This window comes from Cladophialophora immunda (genome assembly GCF_000835495.1).
Source record: "Cladophialophora immunda strain CBS 83496 unplaced genomic scaffold supercont1.1, whole genome shotgun sequence".
Lineage (NCBI taxonomy): Eukaryota > Fungi > Ascomycota > Eurotiomycetes > Chaetothyriales > Herpotrichiellaceae > Cladophialophora > Cladophialophora immunda.
Window position 1 is genome coordinate 2,344,195 of NW_015622541.1, and position 19,387 is coordinate 2,363,581.

Below are 19,387 nucleotides of genomic sequence, written 5' to 3' on the forward strand. Positions count from 1 at the left end.
ATTTCAATGATCCTCGTATTGCCGGTCGCTGCAGCACTATGTAGGGGACCGTTTCCGGCTTTGTTGGCGTCTTCGATATCCTTGACATTTTCAAGCATCACCTCAACGCAAAGGGGACGATTAAGAGAAATTGCTTGCTGTGGTATCGAATTGCCCTTGGCATCGGATTCCTCAAAAATGAGCTTCCTAAGCATTTCAGCTTGGCCCTTCGAGACGGTTGACTGAAATGGAGTTAATCCATCCCCATTCGTTGCGTTCACGTCTGCTCCGACTCTGATAAGTAAGTCGAAGACTTCTTGCTGTCCACATTTTGTAGCACAACATAGAGCCTGCGTTATTTCTGACCTTTGCCATTGAGAGGCATCAGACTGGAGCATATGTGCCGGTTCCACCTTCATTATGAGCTGCTTTACAATGTCAATATTTCCACACTCAATGGAGACACACAGGGGACTGTCACCCCAGATATTTTGTAACTGTAGGAGGCTCAGAGGGAGCACATCAATCCTGCATAGGAGATCTCTAAAATCAAAAGTGCAAGCAAGGGAGCAAGGAATAGTGCAGTCGGGGTGGAGCAATGTGATGCTGCGAATTTAACCCCATAAATAGAGTCCTTTGAAGAGGTACTGCTACAGGAAAGTGGTGGTAGTCGCGTAGCTCGGAGCTACTCTTCAAACCAAGACGGGATTGGACCTGCCACTTTGCACTTCTCCAAGATCTTGATTAACGCCATGTCTTCAGTCCTCAGCTCATTGCGTTCAACGTCATGGTATATCCAGAAACTTTCTGCGTAGTTGACATCATGCATGCATGTACTCGAGTCGACCACATCCTGGAGAATTCGAATTCACACTTTGGCGATTACTGCATGGCCTTGCATGGGAAGATATTGGTTCTGAGTATATTCTTCCACAAGATACTCCTGAACAGAGGCGTGAGTAAGTCAGAAAGTCCCCTAGACAAAATCGAGCTCAATTAGATGTCGACATGCATCTAATATATCGACCGACTTCGCATGAATATCAATGTCTGCAACCCCAGGGCAAATACATCTTATGGAGTCTATTTGATTCAGCGTGGCTTGTTGATACAGCAATGTGTTCAGTGTCAAGCGAACGAGCTCAAGAGGGCGTCGGCCAGAGCTGTTGAGTTCGTCCAAGATCTCAGCATAGAATGCATTTAGTCTAGGGGGCAGTCGACCGACGTGTTCCATGAAGTCTTCGGGATCCATATGCCTTCGACCGGATAGCTAGGTAAAGTTGCACCCAACGAAGCCTGTCCGATAGTTAGCAACATTCTGCATGTGAGATTGATCCAAGCCTGTGGGAGACAGACATGCTGTCGGCTTTACTTATTAAAATCTCAATAATCCGGTCTTGTTGTGCAGCTGTAAGAGTGCGCGAAAGGCCCTGGCCAATACGGCTTTTGACTTGCTCACTCACAAATAAACTGATATCGCCCTGATTATCGGCTGGCTTGAGTCCCAGGCGCCAGGAAGTTCCACCAGAGCCAGGTCTATGTCTTCTTCGAATCGGCTGGAAATGAACAGCTTGATTGTGCCGCTGGTCCGTGACATGATTTCTTGCAAACTCTCTAATAGAGACTTTCGCACTTCAAGTACGCATTCATCCAGGCAATCCAGGACTAAAAATGTTTGGGGGGAAGATATCGCAGAGACCGATCATCAATTGCATTCCGCCTTGCTGATATGCCTCTGCCCATGTATGCTTTCACACTTCTCCACAATTAGTCTCATCAACGGGTATTCGTGGATAGTTGACGATTGCCTCAAAACGCATCTCAGGATGTTCGGATCCTCCAGCACTCTCGAATTGTTGGCCTTATCACAATAAAAATATGCCAGATGGTCCGGGTTGGGATTGGGCAAGCGAGGTGCCCTTGTTTTCTCTGCCTCGCACCACTCCTGGATGTCGTCGATGACTTTGGACGCGAGAATAGACTTACCGTAGCCAGCTGTCTTGCATGTAAGTATCAAAGACTACGACAAAATAGATGGGCCAACAACCTACCTTTTCCGTGCATCCACAAAATGCAAGACTGATCGGATGACCTCCAGTCAGCATAAAATGAGTGTCCGAGGAGCCAATCTCCAATGCCTTCTTTGCGCTGCCGTTGAATTGTCATATGCCGATTCGCAGAGAGGATGGACGATATCCAGTTCACAAGTCAACGTCTAACAGTACACTGGTCAACGTGGGTAAGGTAAGAACTTGCCCGGCATCGAGACTAGGGCGTTTGAACGTGGTTGTCTTGGATTCAGTCAGGCGAATAGCTTAAGGAGAACAAGAACAAGGGACTAAGGAGGTGTGCATACCGTAGGATCAGGGAAGATGCTCCTCTGCAAGGCACCAAATGAAACAGGTAGCTCTGTTGACAGAAGTGTTCGACTCTTGACAGATGGAAGCAAACCCGTCGAAGTGGCCCACAACAATATAACAGAGCTCAAGAATTGTATAATTACCACAAGTACCGGGCAGCAGCTCGATCCAACCTGCAGCAAGATAGAACCAACCCTAGTCATAGCAAGACATACTCCCCCTTCTGTTCTACCTACTATTGTACATCTTCAGTCACATGGACCCGGATCACAAACTTCCCAAGCCCACCTTTTCCTCGATATACCTCCCCACAGCCCTGTCGAATACCATCCAGATCATCCAAGCCAATCGCCTTGCCTACCACAGGCTTCAACTTCCCTTCATCGACCCAACCACTCAATCGACTGAGATCTTTCCGACTAGGCTCCATGAAACAATGGGAATACGAGACCCCAAATCTCCAGCATCGCCACAAGATGATAGTCCCCAGTGTACTCAGGATACAACGCACCAGCAACGGTATAGTGGGCATTTTCTGCTTGAGACCACTCCCAAACGCCGTCCCGCTGATACTCACGATAAATCCTCCCTTCCTCATCAGCGAAAGACATGGCATGGCTTGGTTCATGGTGTCGAACATGACATCGACGGACCCCGAGGGGATCGCTTCACTGAGATTCTTCTCCTTGGTATAGTCGATGATCTGGTCGACGGCGTCTTCGCCTAGGAGTTGGCGAACTTTGCCCACTTTGGCCGTGGAAACGGTCGTTATCACTTTACTGGCGTGAAACACCCGTTTGGCTAGTTGCACGGCGACACTGCCGGTCCCCGACAGACCTCCGGGGACGAAGACCGTCTTGCCCTCTAGCCCGCCTTCGAAATGGGCTGCTGCGATTTCCAAGGCTTGCAGAGCCGTGAGTGCGGCTAGTTGTAACGCCGCTGCTTCGGTGTGCGAGAGAGATTTGGGCTTGGGGGCTATCGCATCAGCGCTGGATGTGACGTATTCTGAGGCCGTGCCGCGATGTTTCTCTGGTACGCGCGAGAAAACTTCAGCGCCTACCACGAGGCCTGGATGAGATTTGGTAACTTCTGGGCTTGTGGCGATGATCGTGCCAGAGACATCATAACCGATCTTATAGGGAAATCTTCGAACAGGTCAGCCTTGATTAATCGATAAACAACACTGTTCTCGATAGTATTGGCTCCTCGACGTCTCAAACCGCTGAGTACGTTTCCAAAACCCCGTACTGTCTGGGTCAGCCATTTCGTCCAAAACTCGGTGCACCAGTCTTGCTTGCTCACTTGGTACGCAACTGAGAGTGCATCTTGAGGACCATTGCAAGATTTTGGCGTCTCTCTCGCAGAAGCGTCCTTCGGTGCTGAGGGCGAGGACATGGTGAGAAGTCCAATTACACAACTATGAACTTTTGGTTCTCTCAGAATTCGTCAACGCGAACGCGATATTGCAGCATCTGTCCTTCTATAGGAGCCTGATGCTCGGACGCTTGGACGGCTATTACGCCATAGGTGCAGCTGAGATAACCGCAGAATAGTGCTTGGATTGCTGTTTACGACGTGTGATCGATCACCTACTGGTTACCTCGGACCGAGATGGGGTCTGGATATACCTTACTTACCTGTTGGGAAAAAAAAATTCCTGAGAGCCACTGCAAGAGATTATTCCTTAAGCACCAGTCAGCGAGCTAGAGCTCCATGTATCACATCCAGTCACCTCTTGTTTGCTCGAACTCGGAACACCCGGCCAAAAGCTGCTCTTGCGGCGACAACGGCTGTGGCTGCGAGTAGATGTACCAAAGGCTAGGACCATTTGAATCCCGGAGAGTTCCTGTCCGGGACTTTTGCCTGATGGATGCGCGACTCACCGCGGTGACTCGCTTCGACCCACCAGCGCCACCACGGGATCCGAAGCCTCGCGAGGCATTTCTGTCTGACGTTCAATTAATTAGTAGTTCCCGTCCTATCCACTGACCCTGTTGAATACCTTACCTAGGCACCTTCTCTGGGTCGACCGAGGCACGCGACGCGTCCCATCCACCTACGCAACTTGGGATTCCCACAAAAAGAGAACAAAGAACTTGAAGATTGGAATTCTGTGCAATCACTGACCTCTCAGAATCGGAAAGTGCAGTGGCGTCAAAATGAAGGTAGAAACACAAGAAATCGACCGCATTTTGCAAAAATACGTGGGTGGTGAGGAGCCTTCGAAGTCTTTGCGGGCGGCTGGGTTTGTTGTGAAGGACAAGAATGGTAAGTCAAGCACCAAGCCATGTTCCAGAATAGAGGGATTCAAGTCAAGCTGATCTGAGACTGTCGTCCAGGCACTACATTGTATTCTCAGGCCTTTGGAAAAGCCACGTTCGACGAGAACCCGAATTCCTTCTCCTCGGATACCGTCTGCTGGGTGGCATCGTTGACAAAGCTTGTCACGGCGGTATGTGTCATGCAGATAGTCGAGAAAGGTCTTATAGGCCTAGACGACGATCTAGGCCAGACTGTCACGGAATTGTCCGATGTGAAGATATTGAAAGGTTTTGGCAGGGATGGCACCCCAATTTTGGTTCAAAAGACGAAACCGATCACCTTACGGTAGGTCCACTCTTCGGGGCTATGATATCCAAAGATACTGACAATAAGGATCAGTGTTCTCTTGACTCATTCCAGCGGATTTTGCTACGACTTTTTTGACCCGGCCATGGTCAAATGGTCAGCTGCTGTCAATCGCACCACCAGCTCCGCGACACGCACCCTGGAGGGGCTGATCTTTCCGCTCAAATTTGAGCCCGGCGAGAGCTGGATGTACGGGGTCGGGAATGACTGGGCTTCACGAATTGTCGAGGTCGTCAGCGGCCAGTCGTTCGAGACGTACGCCCAGGAGCACGTCTTTGGACCGCTGGGAATGAAGTCCTCGACTTTTTTGATCAACGACCATCCCGAGCTTGCAAAACGTCGAGCTGCTGTTGCGTTTCGATCCCCGTTGACAGGCGAACTAGCTGCTGGGGAAGATCCAGGTCATCTTGACCCAAAGCAAATCAGTGGAGGCGCTGGACTTTTCACAACTCTGGAAGACTATGCGAAGCTCCTGGGTGCTCTTGGGAGCGATGACAGGACAATCTTGAGCCCCGAGTCTAAGCAAGAGCTGTTCCGACCTCAAATATCAAACCCCAAAGACCTCCAGGCATTTTGTGATGGACCCTTCCACGACTCTATTTGTCCCGAATTCCCAAGAGGTCTTCCTGTCAATTATACACTGGCAGGCGAGGTGAATCTTGAGGATGTCCCCGGTAAACGCTCGAGTGGAAGTGTCATGTGGAGCGGATACACGAATCCCCACTGGGTAAGTCCAAAATGACCACACATCGAAGAGCCTCCTTGCTGATATTGCCCTGTAACAGTGGATTGATAGAAAGACAGGCATTGTGGGAACATTGTTTACACAGATCCTACCGGCAGGTGACGCCGTTGTAGCTGCCCTGTACGATGAATTGGAGCTTGCCATGTATCGATCTCTCCGCGGGGAGGGCTCTGAGTAGACACACAGATGCAACAGTGCTCATATATCTGGGACATACCACCTCCCTTGTCCAGAATCAACTTCTCCGTGGTCTCAATAGCTTTCATTGCATTCTCGAAGATGCGACGACCTGGTAGCGCCAAACCGGCATCACCTTTCCGCCAGGCGAAATTCTTTTGTCAGACGCCATTCAAAGAAAAAAGCTGGGGCAAAGTCCATCCGATTAGCCCGAAGCGTGGGGACGCACTAAGGGGCACTTCGCAATTATCATACCGTCTACGGGGAGAGTTCACGTCTCCTGTCTGGTCTCGTGGCCTGCAGGGGCCAGGCCATACCCCGGCTGGCTCAGACCACCTCTCTCTCTCAGTAGTACATGGTGATTAGCACAATTGGTCCCAGAGTCCAGACGCGACACTATCACGAGTCACGCATATCATGGATCAGAATGAGAAGGAATGAAGGGAAAATTCCGAGGCAAGTAGAATTCATCTTCATCGACCCCCGTGGGGCGTTAGCCGACCTATTGCCAACAGATGGAGAACAGACCATATTCCCGGACCCAGCATTTCTGGGGAAGAAGGAAGTCAGTGATTATTGACCCAGAATTATATATTCCTCGTCGAGTCGAGTATCTCCGTTTTATCCTCCTCCCTCAACGACTTCCTCGACTCCCCCCCCTCCCCCCCCCCCACGTGGTCTATCCTTTGTTGAGAGAACTCTGGAACTTGTGTCTTAGACAGTTTACGATGGACCATTCAAAAGAACTCGATGTGGCAGGTGTCCACCTCGAAAGGCTGGGAGACAAAAAGCAAGAGGATGGCGGTACGAACGAACATGCTCGGGAGATCCATGAATTCGAAAACCGTCAGATCGACTTTGCTACAATCATGGCAGTAGTCGTGCGTGGAATTTACCATTTTTGCTTTCTGTCGAGAGGCTGATCCTTTTTTCTAGAGCCTGGCATTCTCATACGAGGCCCACCTGCTGTCTTTTGTCTTGCCTGTGACGATCCTTCTCACCATCAATGCAGACATCGGGCCTTCCACGTCAATCAACTGGGTTGCAACGGCGAGTTCATTGTCGATTGCCGTCATCCAAACCGTGGCAGGGAGTTGCAGTGATATCTTTGGCAGAAGAAATTTCACGATCTTGGGCAATTTACTAGGGCTTGTTGGTAAGATCCCCTAAACCAGGTATTCGATGAATGATTCGAGGGTGCTGAAGGTCTCTTCTAGGCTGCATCACAGCTTCAAGGTTCGTGCTGTCTCCAAGTGACACAATATGTCCCGAACTAACATTTACTGCCAGGGCAAATACCGTCGCGGTAGTGATCGGAGGCATGGTCCTTCAGGTGGGGTTGAGATATTGTCTCCTTCCAGATGAATGGTTCACTAAACCCCAGCCCAGGGTATCGGTGCAGGACCACAGCAACTGGCCTATGCTGGAGCCAACGAGATTGTACCCAAGAAGAATCGAGGCGAAACAGCAGCGTTTCTGAGTTTGGCTGCACTTCCGGGTTCTGCCTTTGGTTCGGCCATTGGTGAGTCCATCATGGCTCTGTCCTTAACATTGAAGCATTTCCCGGGCAAGACTCATATGCTTATAATGATATAGCTTACGCACTCGTCGCTCGCTTGAACTGGAGATGGGCATACTACGTCGGTGCCATCGCTAACGGCGTGGCTTTGATTCTTACGATTGCTTTCTATTGGCCACCAAGCTTCTTCACCCTACATCCAGACGTGACAAGCCAGCTTCAACAGCTCAAAAAACTGGACTGGATTGGCCTTCTTCTTTTCGCCGGTGGTCTAACAAGCTTCCTGCTCGGCGTTCAATTCGGTGGCAACCCTTATAAATGGACGAGCGCCACTGTTTTGGCTCCCTTGATCATAGGTGGTATGTTTCACTTGATATTCCCTGGTGTCGTCGTTGACGAAGATTGACATGTGTCCAGCGGTGGCTGTATTCATCCTCTTCCCACTCGATTTCCCTCAAATATCACCGTGCTGTGCCCTCCGAAAATGTTCAAGAATGTTCGAGGGTTCACGATTCCCATTTGTATGAACTTTGTGTCGGGGATGGTGGTAGGTACGTTTTCGGCCCTGGCTTAACATTTGCTGACAAGAGTGCACAGTTGATTAGCTTGCAAGTCCTATGGCCACAAGGTAAATTCACACCACTGAATGATGGCTGGGGTCGGTCCCTCGGACAAAAACTGATACACTGCAGAAATACATTCACTGTTCACAACAAAACCGCAGACAATCGGATGGTACAGTCTTGCTTACAATTGTTCCGCAACCTGTAGGTAGACATATCTCTGCCGGATCCGTTATATTGTGGCTGATCGGGACCTCAAGTGGGTGCAATTGTTTCTGGGGTGCTTTTCGCTCGTATCAAGCACATCAGGTGGCAATTTTTCACCATTGCAGTCCTCCAATGTTCCTTCACGGCTTCAGCAGCATCGATTACTCAGCATACTCCGGCGAGAGCCATTGTGCTGATAGCCATGGGTGCATTTTGCGTGGGAGCTTCTCAGGTTCTGGCCACTCTGATTGTCCAGTTCGGAGCCGAAGACCATCAGATAGGGGTTGCGACAGGGTGAGTATCAAACCTGCCTCTCCCATGGAATCCGTTTTCTGTCTATTCGGGTATGCTAATATTTGATGAAGTTTGTCGGGAACATTTCGAGCGACCGGCGGTTCCATTGCAATTGCAATCTATTCCACCATCATCCGTTCATACCTTACTGGCCATCTCGGGAAAAATGTCTCGAACGCGGCTTTGGCAGCTGGACTGCCAGTGTCCTCCCTTCCATCATTCTTGAGTGAGTGGCCCTTTTCCCCCATGCGAGCATCGAGTAGTAGCGGGAGTTCTGACCTCGATCATTAGAGGCACTGCTGGCACAAAGCGCAACAGCTCTCAAAACTGTCAAGGGCGTCACCCCGACCATTGTGGCCGCCGCGGGAGATGGCACCAAGCCGACATATGCTCACGCGTATCGAACCGTTTTCCTAGCCAGCATTGCATTCGGAGGTGAGTTGCTCCTGGTCCTATGAAGAGCTGAGATGATGATTTGTTCGATGTATAGTTGTGTCTATAATCGCTGCCTTTTTCGTGAAAAACGTCGATGACTGTCTGACTCGGTAGGTCAAGTCCAGACCTTGGGAGGCTTGTTTCATTTTGTAGATGATGGCTAATTAGTGCCCTCCAATGTCTAGCGATGTGGCCCGAGAGCTTGAAACTCCCAATATCCTACATGGAGATCGCAACGACAGGGAAACCGTCAAAAAGGTGGACGTGACCCAGGCATAAATCGCTTGGAACGAGCAACGAAGCACCGACCTCGTGGTGGGTTCCGAACCGAGCTCTTGAAGACGGGCTGCTTGTCCACGGAACATCAGAAGATGAACTGAGAAAGACGGTTGCAACCTCGCTCGCTGGTCTGCTGGTATCTGTAGCACACCAATACACTATAGGCACCTATTAGTAGGAGAGGGTATGCAAGCTCCGTGCATCACTGAGTTGCGCATGCGAGTGAACCATTAAAAATTAACCACTCCCTTGTAGGTCATTCTTAATCTGGAAGTCTGCCGTCCAATTTCTCCCTTGACCCTTTTCTTGACCGCATGAAAATCATTTCGTAACGTGTACATCCCAAAAGAACAATGAGGATGATGGAGGTGTGATAGAAGATGTATCGACGCATACCGGATGAAAGCGTGGGTCACAGTTCTTGGCCTTTCGCGGGGTGGACAAAGCCCTCGCCACCCAACTGCTCTGCTCCCTACTAGGTACATAACCTTCCATCCTGAAATCCGCTTTCACCTTCCCACCCACCCACCACTGCACCCCGAGGAACGCCATTCCCGTTGCTCTTACTACTGCTATTGTACGCGAGCCATGGAAGAACGAGACGAGTCACCTGTGAACGACATCCGCGTTCGAAAGCTCGAACGTGGCAAGCAAAACCAAAGACGAAAGCGTCTGAAAGAGAGGCAGTTGTTCCACGAGCTGGAAGCCCGTAACGAATGGCTGGAGGCTCAGTTTGGACTCTTGAACAATGGATCCGGCGAAGTCGCCAAGTTACTCGCACAGGTAAAGCAGTTGACCGACGACAACCAACGGCTGAAACAGCGGTTACGGGTCGCGGATGAATTCGTCACATCATGGACCGGGGCGAAACCCGAAAATACAACTCTGGTGACAAGCCAAACGGAGTTGCATGAAGCAGACAGTGGGGAGAGGCAATGTGCTACCTTTTCGTCGAGGCCTCACCATGATGCTGGTCCAGATGATGATTCCCCGATGCCGGAATTCGCACCTCTTGGGGGTGGAACGGCTTCATCAGAAGAATCACCTGAGCCCTCAACCCTCCGACCTGACTCTGACGGTCGAAGAATGAGCCTAGCTGCAGCAGCAGCATCGTCAACTTCACAGGTCACGGATTTGATCCCACTACTCGTTGACAAATTGCAAAAAGTGCTCGACCTCCCTGAATGGCGGAAGTTACCAGTTCATTGTCAGGTACACCCTTGCGTCGATCCCTATGGCGCTGTTATGCAGCACTTGCGAAGCTCAGCCGCGGCATTTAGCCAGTGCAGTCCTGAACCGAGCATTCTGGACCTCATGTTCGGGGGTTCATTGAACGACCTTTGCAATGCCATCTTCCTCAGAGTGTCAGCTACGCCGCTGCGACGTACCGAGAGGCTAGGTTCGAGTTGGAATATCTATCTTTTCCTCAAGGTACGTACATACATCAGTCAGATTGTCTCTGATTCCATCGTCATCTTCTGTTTCTGTTTTCTGTTTCCTATCACACCTTGGGGCTTGCAAGACCACGCTGACCTTTCGGTAAATCCATCCAGTGGCTCCTCGAGCCGACAGAGCAAAGCTTCGAGCTTGTTCCGCCCAGTCTTCGCCTAACCACAATGCAGTTGCTCGTCCCTCATGCCCCGATGATAGACTACGTCATATGACCGCAGATGCGAGACAACTTCATTCGACACGGAACCAAATACTGTCGCCGTGAGATATTCGGGCTACTTTTTGTTGCTTGCCGGATTCGAGATACTCCCAATGCCGACTTTGTCACTCGAAATAACGGCCAAGAGTTGCAGATCGATCCTCACTACCTCAAACGCGCCTCGACGGCCGAGGAATGGGTGCTCTTGGATCGATTCTGGACCGAGTATCCTGAACTGGTTGAGGGGATGGATCCTGAAAAGTATATGATTTTCGAAACAGACCTCGTGTGAAGAAAAGGTTCGAATTCGCGCCTTGCGTCGCCAATGTGCTGACTTACATGGCGGGCCGGTACCCCGGTTCAACCTCCTGAAATTGAGGCGAGGTACCATCTTTGTCTGACTCCTCCACGCTCAAATAGTCTCGATGACGATGATGACGAAATTTTATATTTCCACCTCTCCCATCGAACACCGCTTAACAGGCCTCCTCGTACATCACCCACGTTCGATAGTGACACTACTTTGTGTCTACATTATCAACGCCAGGAGATCTGTGCTGGCCTGGACATGCTGGGAAGCCACCTGCGTTGAAGAACCAAATATCAAGAAACAAGTAGGTGGTCTCAATTGATCTAAATGAAGGAACAGAGCATGGAAATTATAATAATAAGGTACGTACCGTCACCCCTTTGCCATCATCTACTTACCAATTTTGTTCATTCGACTTAGCCCTCAATGATCGATTCTTAACACTGTCGAAATCTATACCTCAAGCATCAATGCCGCTCGGTGATGCGCAGTTTGCGATAGCACGGTTTACACACTAATCCATGTGTCAAGTCCCAATCACCCCCATCAGCAGTCTCAAACGGACCTTCGCCGCAAATTTGGCATTGGCTATTATAGATCTCTGTCCTGGCGACCTATGCACAAGCGAAGCAGACTTGCTTACCAGGAATTCGGCAGACTCTACGTAAGTGAGCATTGCAATCGTCGCATTTGTTGGTACCCACCGGTCTCCCCTCCACGACTTGATTGACACAACCGGTGCAAATGGGAATTCGAATATCGCTAGTCACATCGGTCGGGAGCCATCTCCAGTATTCTCAGTTTTGCTGATGGGTTCGACCACATCGAGCACATCCTTCGACTGGCCAAGCGGCGCGGCAATGTCTGCACAGAGTCCCATACATGGTGAGCCAATTGTGGGCCACTCGCTGACATCCTGAGCATGTCTGCCGAGCTGGGGAAGCAGATTCAGCTGATTGACTGGTGGGCTTTGGATCTGGAGTCTGGACATTCGAGGGAGGAGGACTTGGGGGTATATCGGCCAAGACAGCCTGCAACCATACCTGGGTCTGGGATTGAATTCTGCGTGCCATTGCGACGGATGACCTGGTTTGTCACTTACCTTTGAATTGGTTAACCTTGATCAAGACTTGCAATGCCAGTACTTCCAAGTGCGGTCAAGGGTGATATGTTGAGATTAAGAGCCCGGGCGTCTTGGATCAATCAATATTTATCTGGGGTGAGAATGTCATTTGTTCTCAACTTTCTCTCTTTGTAACTTGTCCACCTCTTTGTTCAGACTGCCTCCAGCTGGCAATTATCAACGGTTGCTTCATTGTTCCGCTTTGTTGTCCATATCGGTCCGATCCATAATTCTGTGGAAAGTCTCAAAGCCTGACATCAGCTTTGATCCTACCTATTTTCACCCTTTGTACGGAAACCACCCTTTCAGCAGTGGAGGACAAGAAGGATTCTGTGGGACACATTCCGGTTATCAATGTTCTCTCGCAGAATGACCGACAATGCATACGGTCTTTCCACCACGTCAGTTGTGGGGGTTGGAAGACCGAAACATCAAGCGAGAGCTCGGAGGAAGTCCATCTTCTGGAGTCGGATGAATGTTTTATTGACGGGCAGCTGACTAACTTGTCGGGTGGAACTCCTGGCGCGGCTGCTTATTCGAGGTTTGGCTGCCCATTCTGGGCAGTGAGGGTGGCTCCAAGGGGGTAAACAATGAAAGTGGTAATGGACGAAGCACAGTTCGGGGGATATATAATGATGTGTATATATATATATGTATCTCAAATAGTTCCTGGTCTTCAGGTTCAATCTGGACAAACCCTCTGCTCCTCAAGGCCGAAGATTGCAATTCTGAGCCAGTTTATTTAAAACTAAAGGGGTTGGTCTCGTCAAAGAGATTATACGAAGGACCTGAACAAGAAATATTTGAACCATCGTGCATGGAACTTCAGAGTCGAGGTGTTTATCTTTGCCCTGCGTCATTTGCTATGCCATGGCATACTGTGGCATCCTATGCTATGCTGCATTTCAAGGGGCGTCAATCAAGTGTCCATGTTCCTACTTTGAGTCCTGAGTAAAGGTACATAGATGCACAGGTGGATGCCTGGGCAGTTCCGCTCACCCTCCTTTTCCTATCCCTTGCTTTTAATCCTGACAAATGCCCACCCAATTCTATTCAGCTGGATTAGTCTTCTTGTTTTATTTTCCCCGGTGTATGAGAACCAGAATCCTTGGGATAGCGGGCATGGGACGTTGTCGGTCCATTCGTCAAGCCACCCATACGACGCCCCATGTCGTCCCATTTCAGCAGGGCGGATGGCTGGGTCATTTGATCGATCCATCTTACAATAAAAACAAACGAACGTCTACTCGATCAATCGACCAGGAAAAACGGTCAGTCGTACAACTTGACCCAGTCCGGGATCAGGACCATTTTCCTCCTCACCGGGCCCAACGCATACGCTGTGCCCTTGATGTCCTTCTTCTCCTCCTCCTCTGCCTCATCGCCGTCGCTGTTCTCGCGCTCGTCCTCCCCCTCCCCTTCCCGGTCTGCGTCTTCTCGCTTCCGCCCGGGCTCCACGAGAACCACATCCTGCAGGAAGTCCACTTCGGTGCCGTAGCGGACCTCCAGGTCAGTCCCGCCCCAGTCCAGGGTGACCTTGCCGGATTTGTGGACGCGGAGTTTCCCCACGATCCCCTCGGGCAGGCGCATGGGTTCAGACGCCGTGAGCAGGCCCTCCATCTGCAGGGCCGGTTTCTGCGCCACTTTAGCGGGGTTGTCTGGGTCGGCTTTGATTTCGGGATCGCTGGCGGTGTTGGCGCCCGTGGTGCGTTCGTCAGGCGCGTCGAGATCGATGGTGGTGGTGGTGTCGCTGGTAGTGGGTTCGACTTTGACTCCGACCCCGTCGGCGTGCGTCGCGGTCGAATCGACGAGGAAGGGCGTGAGTGGTGGCAGCTGGAAGAGGAACAACCTGCTCTCCATGAGTCTGGATTTGGCCTTCTTCCGCGAAAGGTCCTCTTTCTCCTCGTCGACGGTCATCTTCACATCCGTCGCCGGTGGGCTGATGAATAGATTTCTCAGCTTCTGCACGTCCTCCATGGCTCTCATTCGTTCCGCACGTTCTTCCACCGTCTCAGTCACAGGTCCCTTGGCATCCCGCCCGATTTTGCCAGCACCGAGTTGCCTTTTCAGCGTCCGTTTCCGCATCTCGGGGCTGGAGGGTTGTTCCTTGACAAATTGGAGGGATTCACTGTCCGCATCCTCGGTATCTTCCTCCTGTTCACTTTTGCTTTCAAGCTCCTGAGTCTCGGCATCGGGCTTTTGAGCCTCACCGCCACGGCTTTTCTTGCTGCGCGAGCGTGCGCCAGCTCCTCCCCGCCCTTCCTCTTCGTCCCGTATCCGAGGTGCACGCACTGGTCGCAGATCCCGCCCTCTGTGAGGCATGTGCACTGAGCTGCCGGTGGCCTTTTCTTTCCCTTTTCTCGAACTCGATGTGATATCGTCTTCGTCGTCGTCGTCGTCGTCGCTCGAGATCGTGATGTCCTCGATGTCTCGTATGTCGTCATCGTCGGAGTCCTCCTCCCTAGCTGCGTCCAGGGCTTCTCCAGTCCAGGATACGTCGGCTTTCCCACCAGCGGAAGTCCCTGGTCGGCCGGACCCGGTCTGGCCTGCTCTGGTACCCCTGCCTGATGCTGGGCCATCTTGAAAGGCATCTTCGTGGGGCCCATCTCGCAGACCACTCTCCAGCAGCTCAGTATAGCCTTCATAGCTTGTTCTAGGTTTTGTGGAAAGCCTTGCACCGGACCCTGCCCCGAAAACACCCCCACCTCCTACTGGTTCCTCTCTTTGACCGGCTGCGGCACTCCCTCTGCCTCCACGGCTCGTCGCCCTGGCTCCTCTCGCACCGCGATTTGCCACCCCATGCTCGGCTGCTCGTGCCTTTTGTCGTTCGGCTTCCTCTTTCGCGAACTGCTCTCTTTCGGCCTTGGTCTTCCGTTGGATCCCTGCTCGAGGTCTCGGTCTCGCGGCGCCGCCACGGGGGGTGGATCTGGCACTTGCGGTGGGAGGAGTCGAAGGTGTTTCGTCCGGCATGACAAACGACTTGCGGCTTGCACTGTGGGATCTCTTCTACTGACTCCAACGTCGGAAGATCATAAACTGGAATGCATCGAAGAGCGTAGAGAAAAGAGAGTCAGTGGAGTTGCTTTCGCCGGGTGGTGGAATGAGCTAGAGTGGTAAATGCTAAGCGTTTTTGCACATATGATGAGTACAGTGTAATATCCCGAAGTCAGATTCACGCGGAATGGCCAGGAACTGGCTTGGTGACCTCTGGCAGAGAACTGTCACTCTTTTTTTTTTTGCAAACACCTCGCTTTGTGAGGGACTGGTCTCGTAAAATTTCCCCGCATGCATTATGTAATGTTCCACAGCCTCGTCACGTGGATGGGGGGTTTTCGAGGACCCTCGCACGACGAGGCTGCGTCCGTTGTGAGAACCTGTCATGCTAGACTTGAAGGCGGTCAAATTTCCTGATAGCATTCAAAATATAGGACCCTTCTCATTTCGTACATTCATACGCTCTTCCGAGCCCGGCAGTTAACTGATAGTCTCCTTGCATCAAAAAAAATAGATCACAAAGATGCGCCCATTTCGTCCACCAACAAGACAACACAAAAGGAAAGCGGATGCAGTTTGTTCAACACGACCATCGCTCAACTCTCCGTCGAGTCAAGGGGCATTTGACAGTCACGAATACAAAACGACCAAAACAACTCGCCGCGTCATTGCCAGTCCGTCAATCTCGTCACACAACGGCCTCGCGGCCTTCTTGGATCCAATTTTTTCTCACCCCCGAATTCCCAGTCTATTCCCTGGTACCTCTGGTTCGTTTGTTCTTGTTCGGCTTTGATGAAAACTTTCCTTGGCTCTTTCATTGACACAACCTGAGCCACCCTTTGTAGCTATTGCTCACCTCTTTCTCTTCTTGTTCTTGTCGGGACTACCATGGACCCCGATGGCGTCAGCTGACATGTTCGCCGCATCCATGATCGAGTCAGACTCTTCCAGGAGAAGGTCCTCGGCGACTTTCTTGACCGGAACTCCCATGTGCCGGCCATATCGCCCTTTCCGGCCGTTTCCTTCGTCTTCGCTGATGCAACCTTCAATTCCAATACCGGCATCTTTGCATCGCCCGCAAGGCCGTTGGCGATCGCAGCCTTTCTTGCTCTTCCGGCATCGCTGACATCGAGGCTTCGACGATAGGTCTTCCTCATCCGCAGCGAGTTGGTGCTGGAAGTTGAGGCTTGAGCCAGACGTCTTCCTGACCTGTCCGGCAGAGGCCGGTGCGGACGGCGCCTTCATGAGGCCAGGCTGTGTCGAATGTTTGGCAATTTTTGGCAGAGTGTTGGATCTAGCTTTGGACGATTTACCATGCTTCATCAACCCAGACGACTTGGGTCGATATCCGTTAGACGGGCCATCGTGCATCTTGGTCCTGATCTTCTTGGTCTTGGGCTGACCGTCGTATTCCTCGTGTTCACCTTTTGCGCTGTCTTGAGCATATTCCTCATCCTCGTCGTCAAGATACTTCCTGTGCTTGGGAAGGCCACCTTCGGCATCGCTGTATTCGTCGCTATCGCTCGTAGCACCAGTTGAGGAAGCTGCATCGGCAACACCGCTGAAAGTCTCGTCCATGGTCGAATTGGAGGTACGCCCATGAGAGTAGTTGGAAGCGTCGCCCAAGGCAATCAGTGTGCGGGCCACGTCTTCATCTGAAATGCAACTAGCGACGGTGGGGTCCGGTGTCGGAAGGACGCCATTCCCACTATATCCTTGTCTCCCGCCATGGGCTTGCTGCATGCTAGATCTATCACGCAGCCGGTGACCATGCTGGTGCATAGGTGTTGCCGCATCGGCGCCAGCTCCTCGATCGCCGCCACCAAACCCATGGGGGCTGGGTCCAAAGCTTTGCGGAGAGAGTATTGGGACATTTTGCAGTCCGTAGATCTTCTGACTTGCAGGGTGTAACGGCGAAGGGCCTTCCTGGGGGAGGGAACGTCGCTGAGGTGATATGGACGATTGGGATGCAGTCACTGGGACCTGAGGAGGGACAAAAAGAGGAAGGGTCTGGAGAGGTATGTCAGCATGGAGTCAAAGACAAGGTCATGTCCGGGGACTTACCGAACTGTCAAAGATGGGCTGTCCACGTCGACCATCTTGGAGGACGTTAGCAGTGCTGATGTCGGAGCTGGCAAATTGTTCGCTTCTAGCTCTCTTGGATCCTGAGACCGAGCTGCGCCCGGCCTCACTGTCGCTGTAGCCGTTCTCATCATGGTAGCTTCCAGTGGCGCTTGATCCTCGACTGGCAGCTGAATAAGAAGTCCCTTTCTGCTGCGACGCACTTCGACGACCTCTACCTTGGGTTGGAGAAATGCTCCGCTTACGAGCAACTCTCGACGCAGGCCTGGATGGCGAGTGGGATTGTTCGCGCATGTGAGGTGGCAACATCTGAAAGGGTTCGCCCAAACTGGGTCGACGTCTAGGTTCATAGCCGCTCTCGCCCGTGTGTAAGCCATGTGGGTATACATTGGAAGCTGCCTGCGGAACCGGCACAATGCGCACATAGACGGTAGAGTTATGGGCGAGGTTTTCGAATGAGGCAATCAGAGTATTGCCCCAGGCATCTTCGAAGCTAACTCCATTCCCATCGTATATGCCATAGAAGTTTTTGACTGTGGTAATGATGGACTCTGTGCTGTCATGCCTATTGAGCACTACCCGCAGTGGAATTCTTGCCCTGGTTTTGGAGCCCTCGTCCAGCAGGAGCTCGAAGGAGATGGACTTGGCAGGAGGCATCCTTGTCTTGGACATCTTGTGTTCCTCGGCGGAGAGTAGGCTAGAGACCTGCATCTTCAGGAATAGCTTTGATATATGTGACTGTCTTCTTATACCTCTGTCGGCGCAGGAGGACTCATCCAGGGTTCACTTCGAGCAAAGGAGGCTTTAGGGAGGATATCCGGCTGGGTCTTCGATCGAGAGTGGCACTGAATACTAAGTGTTAGTATGGAGTTTAGCAAGAAATAGATGGTGGTGGTTGGGAGCAATGAAGCCATTGAGCCGTAGGCCAGGGAGGGTGAGAGTTGGTTGGGAGGACAATGGGCTTGGTTCCCAAGTCCCATTCTGGGCAACCTACAACAGATCAAGACTTCAGATGAAGAGTGTGAGCACTTGCGATGATCCTAAGACCAAGAAGAGATGGCAGAAAAGATGCGCAACGGCAATTGCAACAGCATCCGGCTCTACCGTCAAGACATGGTCGAGGGCTAGAGCATGGTGGCTGCGCTTGAGATGTCGTAGCGGTGACAGTGGAATCTGGTAGGCGACAGAGTGCACAAGAGAAAAGATAGCTGATGAACCTCTCTGGTCGGCACACAAATGGCGCCCAAAGCGGTGGATGAAGGGAAATCAGAGGGAATAATGGGGGAGGTGAGAGGTCCAGGGAAGAAAGGAAGTTCAAGGTGCGGACTGAGGCTTGGGATACTGCAATAGTCAACGGGCGTGTGAAACGAGGCCCACCCCCGGTCCAACAGACGCCAGTACGTACTCGTACCACAAGAACGTGGCTTTCGCACTGTGTTCTGTGTACGGTGTAGGAAGTGATTTATTCCGAACGAGTCACAAATACCCTCCAGATCAAATTATGGCGTCCAGGAGGTCAATGATGGCGAAAAGAGCGAAAAAGCACAGGAAAAGTCTCAGTATCTGGCAGAGCGGTGGGCGACTACTGTACGGTGACTACGAGATAGATGGACCTTCCACGGCCGTGTCTTTTTCGAGCGACCCACGACCTTTGGGGTTCATAGTGCTATCTTGTGACGGCATGTCTTCCCGGCTACGAGCTAAAGGGTGCCAGGTGACGACCCGAAGCGGTGGCTTTGCTGGCCATTCGGGACTGGCAGGCTGAGAGCATGCCTTGGGGGTTGTATGGCCGGCGCCGGGGCCGAGGCCAGGCAATCAGAGAGTGGGAGTGGGAGGGCTTCAAGGGGAAAACCATGAGGCAGTCAGCGGGCGGAGCTGAGGGTCGGAAAAGTGAGGACAGCATTTGCGAGCCAGGCCCGGCGATGCGCTGGAACTAGGAATCCAAAGAATAAGAAGGAAAGCCAACCCCTCACTTGGTTGAAATGATGTTCGAGAAAGTGGCCGAAGCGGTAGCGGATTTGGCGAGCTTTGTATGGCCACT

General features: G+C 51.7%; 6 protein-coding genes across 6 annotated transcripts; 3 read left to right on the forward strand and 3 right to left on the reverse strand.

Annotated features, from left to right (window-relative positions):
* Positions 1-2,539: 2,539 nt before the first annotated feature.
* Positions 2,540-4,184, reverse strand: PV07_00698 (uncharacterized protein). Its single transcript, XM_016387171.1, has 3 exons — positions 3,977-4,184; positions 3,642-3,903; positions 2,540-3,586 (listed from the first exon to the last, which is right to left on the reverse strand). Exon 3 carries the CDS (start codon positions 2,977-2,979, stop codon positions 2,575-2,577), a length of 405 nt encoding a protein of 134 aa, XP_016254099.1. The 5' UTR covers positions 2,980-3,586; positions 3,642-3,903; positions 3,977-4,184; the 3' UTR covers positions 2,540-2,574.
* Positions 4,185-4,350: 166 nt separating this feature from the next.
* On the forward strand, positions 4,351-6,059 carry PV07_00699 (uncharacterized protein). Its single transcript, XM_016387172.1, has 4 exons — positions 4,351-4,607; positions 4,679-4,946; positions 5,001-5,694; positions 5,753-6,059. The coding sequence occupies exons 1-4, from the start codon at positions 4,499-4,501 to the stop codon at positions 5,888-5,890; spliced, it is 1,209 nt and encodes a 402-aa protein (XP_016254100.1). The 5' UTR covers positions 4,351-4,498; the 3' UTR covers positions 5,891-6,059.
* A 558-nt stretch (positions 6,060-6,617) lies between these two features.
* PV07_00700 (uncharacterized protein) lies at positions 6,618-8,930 on the forward strand (the record flags this gene model as incomplete). Its single annotated transcript, XM_016387173.1, has 12 exons — positions 6,618-6,770; positions 6,826-7,045; positions 7,107-7,125; positions 7,180-7,222; positions 7,279-7,411; positions 7,486-7,767; positions 7,826-7,929; positions 8,006-8,036; positions 8,101-8,175; positions 8,232-8,472; positions 8,544-8,698; positions 8,764-8,930. The coding sequence occupies 12 exons, from the start codon at positions 6,618-6,620 to the stop codon at positions 8,928-8,930; spliced, it is 1,623 nt and encodes a 540-aa protein (XP_016254101.1).
* Positions 8,931-9,712: 782 nt separating this feature from the next.
* PV07_00701 (uncharacterized protein) lies at positions 9,713-12,367 on the forward strand. Its single transcript, XM_016387174.1, has 3 exons — positions 9,713-10,617; positions 10,740-11,509; positions 11,568-12,367. Exons 1-2 carry the CDS (start codon positions 9,775-9,777, stop codon positions 10,848-10,850), a joined length of 954 nt encoding a protein of 317 aa, XP_016254102.1. The 5' UTR covers positions 9,713-9,774; the 3' UTR covers positions 10,851-11,509; positions 11,568-12,367.
* Positions 12,368-13,125: 758 nt separating this feature from the next.
* Positions 13,126-15,494, reverse strand: PV07_00702 (uncharacterized protein). Its single transcript, XM_016387175.1, has one exon. It carries the CDS (start codon positions 15,238-15,240, stop codon positions 13,543-13,545), a length of 1,698 nt encoding a protein of 565 aa, XP_016254103.1. The 5' UTR covers positions 15,241-15,494; the 3' UTR covers positions 13,126-13,542.
* A 169-nt stretch (positions 15,495-15,663) lies between these two features.
* PV07_00703 (uncharacterized protein) lies at positions 15,664-18,914 on the reverse strand. Its single transcript, XM_016387176.1, has 3 exons — positions 18,341-18,914; positions 17,329-18,191; positions 15,664-17,274 (listed from the first exon to the last, which is right to left on the reverse strand). Exons 2-3 carry the CDS (start codon positions 18,055-18,057, stop codon positions 16,117-16,119), a joined length of 1,887 nt encoding a protein of 628 aa, XP_016254104.1. The 5' UTR covers positions 18,058-18,191; positions 18,341-18,914; the 3' UTR covers positions 15,664-16,116.
* Positions 18,915-19,387: the final 473 nt, after the last annotated feature.

Bases quoted from the DNA above. Each gene is read 5' to 3' on its own strand.
- PV07_00698 (XM_016387171.1), bottom strand. From the start codon at position 2,979: ATGTTCGACACCATGAACCAAGCCATGCCATGTCTTTCGCTGATGAGG.
- PV07_00699 (XM_016387172.1), top strand. From the start codon at position 4,499: ATGAAGGTAGAAACACAAGAAATCGACCGCATTTTGCAAAAATACGTG. The intron at 4,608-4,678 runs GTAAGTCAAGCA...ACTGTCGTCCAG, and splicing joins TGTTGTGAAGGACAAGAATG to GCACTACATTGTATTCTCAG. The intron at 5,695-5,752 runs GTAAGTCCAAAA...GCCCTGTAACAG, and splicing joins GATACACGAATCCCCACTGG to TGGATTGATAGAAAGACAGG.
- PV07_00701 (XM_016387174.1), top strand. From the start codon at position 9,775: ATGGAAGAACGAGACGAGTCACCTGTGAACGACATCCGCGTTCGAAAG. The intron at 10,618-10,739 runs GTACGTACATAC...AAATCCATCCAG, and splicing joins ATATCTATCTTTTCCTCAAG to TGGCTCCTCGAGCCGACAGA.
- PV07_00702 (XM_016387175.1), bottom strand. From the start codon at position 15,240: ATGCCGGACGAAACACCTTCGACTCCTCCCACCGCAAGTGCCAGATCC.
- PV07_00703 (XM_016387176.1), bottom strand. From the start codon at position 18,057: ATGCAGGTCTCTAGCCTACTCTCCGCCGAGGAACACAAGATGTCCAAG. The intron at 17,275-17,328 runs GTAAGTCCCCGG...ATACCTCTCCAG, and splicing joins AGCCCATCTTTGACAGTTCG to ACCCTTCCTCTTTTTGTCCC.